A 12,717-nucleotide genomic window follows, 5' to 3' on the forward strand; every position below is an offset into this window, starting at 1 on the left:
GTATGTGTCTGTGTGCTATACTGTTTGTCTCTGTATGTCTGTCTGTGTGTCTGTCTGTCTGCTATACTGTATGTCTGTCTGTGCTATACTGTATGTCTCTGTATGTCTATCTGTATGTCTCTGTATGTCTGTGTGTCTCTGTCTGCTATACTGTTTGTCTCTGTATGTCTGTCTGTGTGTGTCTGTGCTATACTGTATGTCTGTCTGTGCTACACTGTATGTCTCTGTATGTCTGTCTGTGTGCTATACTGTATGTCTCTGTCTGTCTGTCTGTCTGTCCATCTGTCTGTCTGTCCGTCCGTCTGTCTGTGCTATACTGTATGTCTCTGTGTGTCTGTCTGTGCTACACTGTATGTCTCTGTATGTCTGTCTGTGTGCTATACTGTATGGCTCTGTCTGTCTGTCTGTCTGTCCGTCTGTCCGTCCGTCTGTCTGTGCTATACTGTATGTCTCTGTGTGTCTGTCTGTGCTATACTGTATGTCTTTTTTTTGTGTAGATACCCGTGTGTCATCCTTGCCTATATGTGTTCATTTCCAGGGCCGCGGCGGGCTGGGCTCCATCTTTGTGTGGGCGTCGGGGAACGGTGGTCGTGAGAAGGACAGCTGTAACTGTGATGGTTACACCAACAGCATCTACACCCTGTCCATTAGCAGCACCACCCAGTACGGCATGGTGCCCTGGTACAGCGAGGCCTGCTCCTCCACCCTCGCCACCACCTTCAGCTCTGGGAACCCTAACGAGAAACAGATAGTGAGTAGTACTGACACACACACACTCTCTTACACACACACACACACACACACACACACACACACACACACACACACACACACACACACACACACACACACACACACACACACACACACACACACACACACACACACACACACACACACACATACAGCATAACACACATCTTCCACGCATTTTCAGGTCTAGAAACCCCAATGAGAAACAGATGATGTGAGTCATCATTAGCAATCCCTCGAGGTCCAGGATGATCTTTATCACATACAACAAAGCAGAAAGTACAACATAAAACCGTCTCCTAATAATAAAGCATATCGAAACACCCACACACCCACTTCAACCTCAACCAGAAACATTTAGCAAGTACCTCTGATACGCACACACACACACCTCTAGGATCGCTCCAACACACATCAGAGGAAACCTCATAGAAACAGATTGACATTGAAACACAAACACACAGCAGCGTAAAACTCCACTTGAAACAGATAGTGATTCATTCCAAACTATTGACTAATATAGTGCGACTAATATAGTCACTATAGTGACTAATATGACTATAGTGACTAATATACCAAACTATAGTGACTAATATACACCACTCTTCCCTGACCACAACTAATATGAATCCTCCTGCAACTCAATGCTTTCTCCGCGTTCCTCCCAAACACACCAGAGGGCTGCTGCAGGTGAACAAACACGTCTCTCAGTCTGGCAGTGTCATTGTCTTACTCTGAGGTGGTTAACTGAAGGCACAACGCTCCAACTAATGCACTTCTGTTTTAGTAGTCGCATGCTGCTTGTTGTCTCAACAAGCAATCAATCGCAATGTTTATACTCTGTTATCGGTACGGTTACAAGACAATAACCAGTCACAATGTTTGTGACAGGACCAAGTTGCAGGTGGTGTTTCAGTTCATGGATTCAGTTCATGGATTCAGTTCATGGATTCAGTTCATGGAAGACCCCCTGCTTTTGTGTCATTATTCCAGTGATGTAAGCTGTAAGAACCAGTCTTGATACCCTAAAATGAACGCCATCTCTTTTCAGCGTGGTTCTAAAGAGATGTGTTCACTAGACCGTGGTATTTTCAGTGTTCTGGGGCATACAGTAGCTTGTAAGTTACACAGACACACACACACTGAGTGGGTTGATTAGCTAACGTTCTGCCTGTCATACCTGATGTGTCTTCCCATTGCTCCAGACATGCCTCATTAACTCTGCCTCTGACAACAGGTACAACACTCTGGACTTTGCTGCCCCCCCCCCCCTCCCCCCTCTTTCTTCTCCATCATATTTTTGTCCCTCCTGGGCAGAAGTCACCCAATGTCAAAATACTCACAACTCTTTATTTTGCATAGATAAGTAGTGCGTTTAAATGAGTTGTTCCATTTGCATGTGAGATCAGCCCGTTTCTGTAGGAATCTATATAACTGTTATTTTTTCTTGTCTCTCTTCCCCTAGGTGACCACAGACCTGAGACAGAAGTGTACAGACACCCACACGGGGACGTCAGCATCGGCCCCCCTGGCTGCTGGGATCATCGCCCTGGCTCTGGAGGCCAAGTGAGTTATCTCGGTTTAGGGATGGGCGCGGTTATCTGGAAATCCGAACGGTCGTTAGTATTCGATAACTTGAGTGAGTGTTCATTTTTGGAGAATTTCTTTTTAGGCTTATTTTGACAATGTGGCATTTGAAATACTTTATTTAATAAAACAACAAACTTTTGAATGTAGTTTTTTATAACCGCCCGTTGACCTACTGCTGCGCGTTTAGTCCTTGTCTGCCCTGACATCAGTATGCTATTTCCACCCACTTCAAATAGCAACTACAGGGCGCATACAGAGTTTCAATTAGACCTGACAGATCAATGCAAAATACTCACCAGAAACTATTTTTGTAACAGAATCAGTTATATCATGGCGAAAAACTATGTAGAAAAGCATCCTGTCCACTGTTTACCTCTGCCATGTGCATTCGCGTCATTCTGATTGGTCCAGAGCATGTTTAATTTTGTTTAGTTTTTTTACCCGAAAAAAAATGTAATGATATTATTTGAATAGTGAAATAATGTCAAATCCCCATCCGTATCTCAGTTACACGATAATATCTCTGTTAACCTGTCATCTCTTACTAGAACAGGGCTTTCCAACCCTGTTCCTGGAGATCTACCATCCTGTAGGCTTTCGCTTCAACCCTAATCTAGCACACCTGATTCTTATAATTGGCTGGTTGATAAGCTGAATCAGGTTAGTTACAACTGGGGTAGAAGCGAAAACCTACAGGAGGATAGCCCCCCCCAAGAACAGTAGAACACCTCTGTTTAACTAGTCTCTCAGTAGAACATATAGTAAGTATCTCAATAGAATAAGACAACTGCCCTGAAAATAATAGTGTGTGGTGGCTTGTGAGACTGGCATGGCCAGCCAGTGATCAGGTCTGTAGACTACTCCTATAGTAGCCTACATCTCTTTGTATCTCCTCCCTCATTATTGATAGGCTGTCAGATCCAGTCAGCTGTCAGTCCTCGGGCTCATACACTCTACATCTTCATTAGCGCATGCCTGGCATGTGTCCGAACTGTCCCCCCACAAACACTGTCACTGGGCAAAGACAAAAGGTGTGTATAGTAGTATACGGTGCATTCGGAAAGTATTCAGACCCCTTGACTTTTTCCACATTTTGTTACGTTACAACCTTATTCTAAAATTGATTCAATTGTTTTTTTTCTCATCAATCTACACACAATTCCCCATAAAAAAAACAGGATTTTATAAATTTTTGCAAATAAAGAAACAATTCCGAACTGAAATTTTACATATACATAAGTATTTACTCTGTACTTTGTTGAAGCACTTTTGGCAGCGATTACAGCTTCGAGTCTTGGGTATGACGCTACAAGCTTGGCACACATGTATTTGGGTAGTTTCTGCCATTCTTCTCTGCAGATCCTCTGAGGCTCTGTCAGATTGGATGGGGAGCATTGTTGCACAGTTATTTTCAGGTCTCTCCAGAGGTGTTCGATCGGGTTCAAGTCCGGGCTCTGCCTGGGCCACTCAAGGACATTCAGAGATTTGTCCCTAAACCACTCTGGCATTGTCTTGGCTGTGCGCTTAGGTGGATCAGGTTTTCATAAAGGAAAAAGTCAAGGGGTCTGAATACTTTCCGAATGCACTGTATGTACTGCATACTGGTAGTCATTGCAACCCTCCAGCCACTGCAGCCACAGAGAAGGGCGTTGTCAATGCAGGGAGGAAGTTTGCTTCAATATACCCTATCATTCACAGACAATGAATGTCCAAACCCAATAATTCTCCACAAAGTGTAGATCACCTCAGCATTTCCTGAGAGAGAGCAATAATAACAGATCTGCCTGCATTTCTCCAGCAGATGGAATTCATGGAGATTGAATCATTTAATAGGGAGAGCGCAGTTTTTCCAGCGAGGTGACATTGAGTGGATGGAGGGATGTCCATTAATAACACATGAGTGTGAGACGTGAATGGTGACGGAGGGAGTGTATGGATGTGAAAGGTTGTTGAGGTGAGAGTCTGCTGCTTCCACTTCCGCTGTCAAGCTGCGGAGCAGTTCTAGCGCTTCTATTTCTGCCTCGGCCCGGGGCAGGCAGCGAGTTGAGCTGTAAACCCATGTGATTCATGGTTTGATTATCTTTGCCCGCGGGCCTCCATTTCTCCGCTCACTCCAAAGGCATGTGCTCCCTAAACTTCTTGTCCTCTCTGCTCTACCTACCTACATACTGCCACTCCCTGCTAAATCAGCTGGAGAGGTTTAATATGGCCCTTCTATTTAGTGGAAGGTGACCCGTCCTGGCGTCCTTCAAGAACAAAACCTTTAGCAGCTCGGCTTGACGTCATTACTGACTGCTCTACGTGGGCTACTGTTCAGTACAGTACTCTGCTATACTACTTTAAGGTGTTACTGTGTTCTCTCACCATTAAACACCAGTGTTTTATGGCTGCCTTTTATTATGGTGCTGTTACTGGACAATGCTGATAAAACCTTATGGACCAGGTGCACGTCCATTTCACTGCTGTGTGTGACTGACATTGACATGTCTCTAGTGGTGTTTGTATCCACCTTTTTTGTGTTGCATGTCTTTCTTTCCTATCTGTCTGAACTATGAACCTGATGTGGACGGACATCTCTCTAACTCTCTCTCTAGAAATGTCTCATAAACTCTCTTTTATTAGGACATCTCTAATATAAGAGTACATATCTTTCTCTCTCTGTATAGTATGAACCTGACGTGGCGGGACATGCAGCACTTGGTGGTGAGAACCTCTCACCCCGCCCACCTCAGCACTGACGACTGGAGGACCAATGGAGTGGGCCGCAAAGGTAACAGGAGAGCTCTCATTGGACATGCCTTGGCTGACTGAACTACATGATAAGTGGACACTCTGACTCTTTGGAACTTCACTCATGGTTTTTCTGTCTCTGTCAGTGAGTCATTCGTATGGGTATGGTCTGCTGGATGCGGGGGCCATGGTGGCTCTGGCTCAGAACTGGACCAGCGTGGGCCCACAGCACCAGTGTGTCCTCACCATGCTCTTAGAGCCGAGGGACATAGGTAGCCGGCTGCTGTTCAGTAAGACATTGGACTCCTGCTGGGGCAGACCAGAGTATGTCAACTCTCTGGAGCATGTCCAGGCCCGCCTCACTCTCTCCTACAACCACAGAGGAAACCTGGCTATACACCTCATCAGCCCCCTAGGGACACGCTCTACCCTGCTGGCTCCCAGGTACACCCTCACACACACCTACTGTAGAAATACAAAGGAAACCTCATCAACCTCATATCAGTCTGATAGATGCACCATCCTCCAGGTAAACATAAACATATTCACGGAATAACACAGTGCAGTGTTTGTCGTTTTTAAATTTATGTTTGCTTGAAGTGCTGTGTATTTTTAGCAGCCGTTCTGGGAGGTATTGTTTTTGAAGAGCCCTTCATGGTTTAGGATGGTTGCTATGATATCTATGTTTTTGGCTGTGAGCCCTAACTACTCTCTCTGTGTCTCTCTCTTTCTCCCCCTCTTTTCAGGCCTAAAGACTATTCGCCAGAGGGATTTATTGACTGGGCTTTCATGACCACCCACATGTGGGATGAGGACCCTCGAGGGGAGTGGACCCTGGAGATCGAGAACGTCTCAGAACAAGGACACGACTATGGTAAGAGGACATCTGTGTACCTTCATACCCCTCCTCACATACACGGGAGAGGCTCCTCCCTCCTCTTTCCTCTCTCCTTTCCCCTCTCCTTACTCCAGAAGGTCTCTGCTGTCGTTTGTTACAGTCTCAGCACAGCAGGAGAAATAAGATGAGTGAGTCTCTTTACTCCCTCTGCCTCCTCTTCATCCATATTCCTGTCCACACCATATCAGTTCTCTCTCTCGTTGTTAATCAGCAATTCTTCTCCTCTCCCTGTGTTTGTCAGTCAGTTCACCTACCTCTTCGCCGTCATCATATTAGTATCTCTCTGACACTCACCCATTCTCTCCTCTTAGAGGTATTGAATTGTTCATTCCTTCTGTTCTTCTTTCTCCCTTGAATTTGAAATGTGTTCACCCTCTCTCTCTCTCTCTCTCTTCTTCTCCTCCCTCTCTCTCTTCCTTTCTCCTCCACCCCTCACAGGTGAGTTGAGCCAGTTTACTCTGATCCTGTACGGTACGGGCTCCAGCTCCAATAACCCCTCGTCTCCTGACTTCCCCCGGCCTTCCAACAACAGCTGCAAGACCTTCGACACCCAGCAGATCTGCATCGGTGAGACTGACTGTCCGAGACACACAGACATCTGTAGCACTAAAAGATTCCAGATGGGATTAGAAGCCTCTTGGTGACACTCAGCATGTGGATGTGGGGTTCTCATGCATATGATGCAGGTTGGCATTTTTTGAGATGACTCATGTACTAGAGGCAGCTCTGCAGAGTGGTCACTAGCTGGCACAGCCACAAAGTTATCAAATCGGATTTTAAACCTATGCTTAACCTCCACCACACTGCTAAAGCCAGGTATACACAACACGGTTTTGGCCCCGATATAGTTTTTGAGATCAGAGACAAAATTCCCATGTCGTTGCCTACTCGGGGTGCGCGCTGGCCCCGACACTCGTTTAATGTTATCGAGTAAGCGACACAATCTGATTCCATCTTTGAGCAGTTCCAGACATCCCAATATTTTCAAAAATGTTGGATTTTATCAGCACAAAATCTTCAATGATCTTGCAGTGTGAGATGTGCAATGACAAGTTTTAAGAAAGGTGATCAGCAATAGCCTATGAGAGCATTCAAAAAAAGTATCCAGTGAGATGATGACGTTGTTTCGCATCACACAAAATGTGTAGACTCTCGAGCAGGAGCGATGCATTTGTACTTGCCTTTAACCAAAGTGACAAATCGTTACGCCTCTGAAGTTCACAAGCAATGTTATTCAAATCAAAATGTTAACTAAATATTTTAACTCTGTATGGCAGGTGTGAATGTCTGACTGAAAACATTTTCGTGAGACATTGTGGTGGTATCGAAAATCCTCACGGCCAAGTGAAGAATCTTGTATTGTGTGATACCCCATCTGTGCCACATCGTTTAGTGTGCGTACCACTACTTTGGCAAGACAAAAAAACACAGGAAAGACGGTCGTTTAATGTGAGAGGCTCAGCGATGTTAGGATTTTGAAAGTCGTGTAGTGTACACCCGGTTTTACCATAATGCCTAAAGCTAACCTTAAATTAAGACCTAAAAGCACATTTTTGCTTTCATACATTTCTACGATATAGCCAATTTTGACTTTGCAGCTGGCCCATCTAGCGAAACCACTCAGTTCTGCCTCCAGGGCAAGACTCATGACAATAAACATCAACCTGCACATATAACAGGAGTGCTAAAAGGCTTCATTCGTGGCATGTTTTTGCTTTTTTTGTGTGTGGGTGTATATTCAAGCCTTTGTCCCCACTGAATGCTCAGAAAATCAGCACCTCATCCCCATGTGTGTGTATCATCTTGCTTTCTCAGTGTTTCTCTTTCTCTCACTCATCTCTTCCTCTCTCTCTTCCCCTCTCTACCCTTTCCAGAGTGCAGCCTAGGCTTCTCCCTGTTCCTGCAGGGTTGTGTGAAGCTCTGCCCCCCCGGCTTCACCACGGGCCCCCAGCTCCTCAACATGTCCCTGGACAACTGGGTGGACTTGTCCTCCGTCCAGTCCTGCCTGCCATGCCACCCTGCTTGCCTCACCTGTTCCGGCCCCGGGCCCAGCGATTGCCTCTCTTGCCCCCCTCACAGCCACCTGGTCCTCACCGCCTGCCTGCACCAGAACCAGATCCAGCGCAAGTCCCCCACTGGTCCCGACCTCCAGGGAGATGTGGGTGGACCAGGGGAAAGCCCAGTGGGGTTAGAGCAGGGGGGAGGTGGGGGAGTGGGGGAGCCTCCAGGACCTAGCCTGGCCCTTTCCTCCCCTCTGGCCACCCTCCTGGCTGTGCTCAGCTGTGCCTTCATCCTGGCAGCCTTTGCCGGGGTCTTTTTTATGCTGCAGCTGCGCTCTGGTGGCGCCCCTTGGGCCCGGAGGACCAAACTGCAGTCTGTGGAGACGGGGGGATGGGCCTCGGGGGGCTTCGGCCTGGGGCTAGGCTGGGAGAGGCAGGGCAGGGTATCCTATAAGGGGATCCCCACCGTGTGGGTTGACGAGGACCAGGTAACATTGGGGGGCTCTGATTCCGACAGTGAAGAGCTGAACTGCCACAGTGAGAGGACAGCCTTTATCAGGACACAGAGCTCTCTCTAGCCCCCTCTCTAACACCTATGTCTGGAGGAAACTCTCTTCAGAGGGTTTGGTCTCTCCAGCCCCTCCCTCTGCTAGAGCTCATGGGTCTGTAGTGTGAGTCTGGTTCAGGCATTGTCCCTGGCTGATAGACAGAGATTCTGATCCAGGGATGTAATGGCTCAGCCCAGCAAGCACCTCTTGGTCCACTGATTCACCCTCAAGCATTAATCAACTGAAAATGTTTTTGTTTTATAATGACTATATATATATATATTATTTTTGTTTTATTTTTTGCTTTTAAACACTTGAATAAGATTATTTGCCCTGGCCCAAGGGTCTAGGTAAAGGTAAAGTACAGTTTTCACTATTATTTCCCATTGACCTTTAGTTTATTGTAGAAAGGCCAATTTCTGTATTTTGAACGTTGCATATCTTGAAAACTTGATTGCTGTGACATGCAAAACATTTTGGGACTATATCAACAATGGACTAATGAAACAAAAGATAGTTTTGGGGTGGAGTTTTCCTTTTAGCAGACGTCGGAAGAGATGTCGTATGTATACGTGTGTGTATGCGTGTGCCTGTGTGACAGTGACTTTGTAGACAAGAACTGAATAGCCTCCCAACACAGTTTCTGATTGGATGAAGACCACAACAGGGTTTTATTTAATGTATGAGAAAGAGAGAACGTTGCAGATTTGGGCACTGATAAATGCCTACATTTGAACGCAGTGGCTGTACAATAACATGCTACACATGACGTCAGACCTCAAGCTCTGCGCTTCACAGCGCCGAATGGGTTTCGACTGACAGCCGTTCTGCACTTGAACACCGCACGCGATATGTAGTTGCCCCAATCTCGCTCACTAATTGGGCAATTTTTTTTGTTGACTGAGTGAGGGAAAGCTGTAAATTAATGAGACTATGTATTTTGAAAGATGAGACGTTGAGGATTATAACTAAATACTGTTTTGATGTCATACAAGCAAGCCAAACACTCATGAGTCCAAATGTGTACTTCACATTTCCGTATATGATCTATATTTAAAGTACAGTTACAAGATCACATGGCGTCATACCCTGGGTTATTCTGAAAATAATGTGCATATTTGTCTACTGTGAAGAAAATTTGACGCAGCACACGCACCTAAATGCACTCATGACTCCTTTCTATGCGCACCAAAATAACGATCTGTTTCCCTGAATTACATTTTGAAAGCCTAAAACTGTAATATCGTGTTTTATAATTTAGCTAGTCATGTTGGCAATAGAACAAGCTTTCAAATTATACCCACCTGATCCAGATTGCGATTTATAATGGTTTTTGGATTGCGTAAACAACACCAGTAATTGTGTAATGGCGGGGACAATGGGTTGTGTTCCAAACAAAACAACTTCAAGTGTGCTTGCTCTAGTTCCTCAACGGCACATCTAGGAGAGCTCAAAACAGCACCTTATAGTTGAAGGCTGTTCTTTGAGTCATATAAGTGCATTGAAATTACTTAGGAAACGTGCACGCTTTGGAGAGGTGTGTGGCCACTTGGAGACACCAGTTAGTCCTCTCACTCTCACTCTTATCAGTAGTGCTAAGCGATTTTCGATGTCGGTTTCGATTGTTTTTTTTACATTAAATGCTCTATGCATTATGTAGGTTGAATGCTGTAACAACACAGAATAAAACAATTAATAAAAGACAATGATGGTAGTGACTGCCCATTACTGTTTATCACTTATGAACCATAATTTATTCACATTACTTTAATAAAATATTTCAGTTGTTGTGTATATTACATTTGTTTTATTTTATGACTTTATTATTTCATTCCATGTCATCATCTCATCTCTATAGAGCTGCTGCCTATGCTGTCTGACAAAATCACTATTTTGTAGTTCTTCAAAGTAAATAAGACATACTTTTATGACTGCTGAATACCAACTATCAATCACTTAGATCATGTATTTTCAGGTAGAGACACCACGCTAAGCAACAGCTGCTCTCTATATTCCCTCAGGATCGCGCATTCTTCTCTCTCCCGTAGCTGTCATTTAAGAAAGACCGACTGAACAAGTAGATGAGCAATGGATTATGGTGATTGTAGTTAATTTCCACGTTTTCTGCGCTGAACTATGTAGGATATTGGCCAATTGGAAACCACAACTCCCTACTACATCACACAGTTCAGGCTGGATCGGAATTATCTCTAGAGAAACTGAGTGATGTGAGCATTGAGTTCACAGATACATTTTTTTTTAACGAACGACTATGGTCAATTAGTTGTTTGAAAACTGGAAAATAACTGACATTTTGGTTAATCGCTCAGCACTAATAGACAGTGTAATGTTTTGATTCAGTCAGATGAACTGTTGTGTCCTCACCTTTCAGTCTTAGAATTTTCCCATAATCTCCAAACTGTTCCTTTCAATTGCTTCCATGGTTATGCATATGCTTTTAATATTTATTCTCTAAGAAACCTTTCAATTTAGCCCTATCAATAGTCCCACGAGTGTTAAGGGGTTAGGCCCAATGCAGATGTTTTTTCTCAATATCAAATCATTTTTGGGTAACAATTGAGTACATTACTGTGATAGTTTTTTTAACCATTTGATTGAAAACAAAATTATCTTAGCAAGAGCAATTTCTCAAACAATAATTTTGCTAGGACTGTTTGGGAGTGGTCTAAGTGGGGAGAGGAAAACTAGCTGTTATTGGCAGAGGTTTGGAACGCTCTTTCTTATTGCCTGTTGATGTCACCAGGCAGGCCAAAACTCCATCCCACCAAAACAGTGTCTTTTCAAACAGCTCTTACACTAAAAGGGCATTAATAACCTTTTTTACAATTTCACAGTATTATTCCAATCTCGTAGTGTGGCAATATGTATAAAACACAGGAGAATCACATTTTTGACTGCACTGGGCCTTCAAACACTTTTTTTGTGACACTTTTTCCTACCATTTGTTTTTGGAGTTTCCTACTCTTCTCCATAATCAGTGGGCTCCAGCATTTCTTAATCAGCTAATAAAACCCCAATATCGACAACACATCAAAAATACAGCACAGACTTTTTTGGTGTAGTCTTCAAGGTTTTGATAACTATTGAGCTTTAGCTTAGCAATATTGTCACCAACAGCTTACAAGCACTTAATACCAATATAGAGAATTGTTGAAAGGCCAAACTTCAAGTATTGTGGTTTTGGGATGTAAGTAGAAAGCTCATGCATCAATCAGCAAACACACACACTACAGAACAAGTGGGTGAAGGGATGGCAGGTAACATTAGTCAGACACTTTTTTCATTTGCACAGTGGGTTACTTACAGAGGGATTACCAACCCTGCAGTACTGTGTTCCCATCTTTCTGATGTAGAAGATGAAAAAAACACTTAACCCAAAGCTATTTGACCTTCTCAACATGTCTCTATTCTCTTGCTATCGGCAAGAAATAAGATAATTTTGTCTTCATTTTCCCCATGGAGGCTCTATTGATTTTCAGGGTTTGTTTCTCTGCCAAGTCTTTATCAGTGGAAAAAAAATAATAGCTTTCTCTTGTTATTACACATTTCACATATTTTGACAAGCAAATGTATTGGCCTGCGGGTATTTGCAGTCAGGCATTATTAAGTTATTTGTCAACTTTAAGAACATATATTTTGGACTGGTCTATACAATCAAAGCGCTTGAGTATTGTATGTGATAAGAACTGCTATGGTGAAATGTTTATAGATCAGTTACAGCATATTTTAAATAGATTGTATTTTCTATCCTTTTATATTTTATCCTTTTTTATTTAACTGATGATTGATGTCAATATTGTGGGGATAAATGTCATGCTAAAATAAAAATGACTTTGTTGGTCATGTGAGATGAAAGCTGGTGTGTTGACCCATTCTGTGCTCTGTATCCCCCTTGTGGAGCTCTGTGTCGGCGTGGTTTCACAGCAGTCAGCAAAAGCTTATAGACACTCACAACACACACGCCACTAATGCTTTGTCAGTGCCCACCAGCGATACACAAGCCCACTTCCTGATATCTAGGGCTTCTGTCCTCTACCGTTTTCTCTTCCACTTTCTCCAGCTACCGGAAGAGCATCACCACAACCCCCTAGATACAATAACTTCCTCTAGTCCTAAATACTGCTGAAATACAAGGACATTAATATTTAAACTAGATTCATATGGAAAGTTTTGTGTG

At 43.9% G+C, this 12,717-nt stretch overlaps 1 protein-coding gene across 2 annotated transcripts in view; it reads left to right on the forward strand.

Annotated features, from left to right (window-relative positions):
* Positions 1 to 12,395, forward strand: part of LOC139406663 (furin-like) — a 160,369-nt gene extending 147,974 nt beyond the window's left edge. For both annotated transcript variants that reach the window (XM_071149521.1, XM_071149529.1), the window contains exons 9-15: positions 539 to 751; positions 2,219 to 2,319; positions 5,010 to 5,113; positions 5,220 to 5,517; positions 5,820 to 5,947; positions 6,410 to 6,538; positions 7,846 to 12,395. In XM_071149521.1, coding sequence (XP_071005622.1) covers positions 539 to 751; positions 2,219 to 2,319; positions 5,010 to 5,113; positions 5,220 to 5,517; positions 5,820 to 5,947; positions 6,410 to 6,538; positions 7,846 to 8,549 — 1,677 coding nt within the window. In that variant the 3' untranslated portion in view covers positions 8,550 to 12,395. The remainder of the gene's footprint in view (positions 1 to 538; positions 752 to 2,218; positions 2,320 to 5,009; positions 5,114 to 5,219; positions 5,518 to 5,819; positions 5,948 to 6,409; positions 6,539 to 7,845) is intronic.
* Positions 12,396 to 12,717: the final 322 nt, after the last annotated feature.

This window comes from Oncorhynchus clarkii, chromosome 1 (genome assembly GCF_045791955.1).
Source record: "Oncorhynchus clarkii lewisi isolate Uvic-CL-2024 chromosome 1, UVic_Ocla_1.0, whole genome shotgun sequence".
Lineage (NCBI taxonomy): Eukaryota > Metazoa > Chordata > Actinopteri > Salmoniformes > Salmonidae > Oncorhynchus > Oncorhynchus clarkii.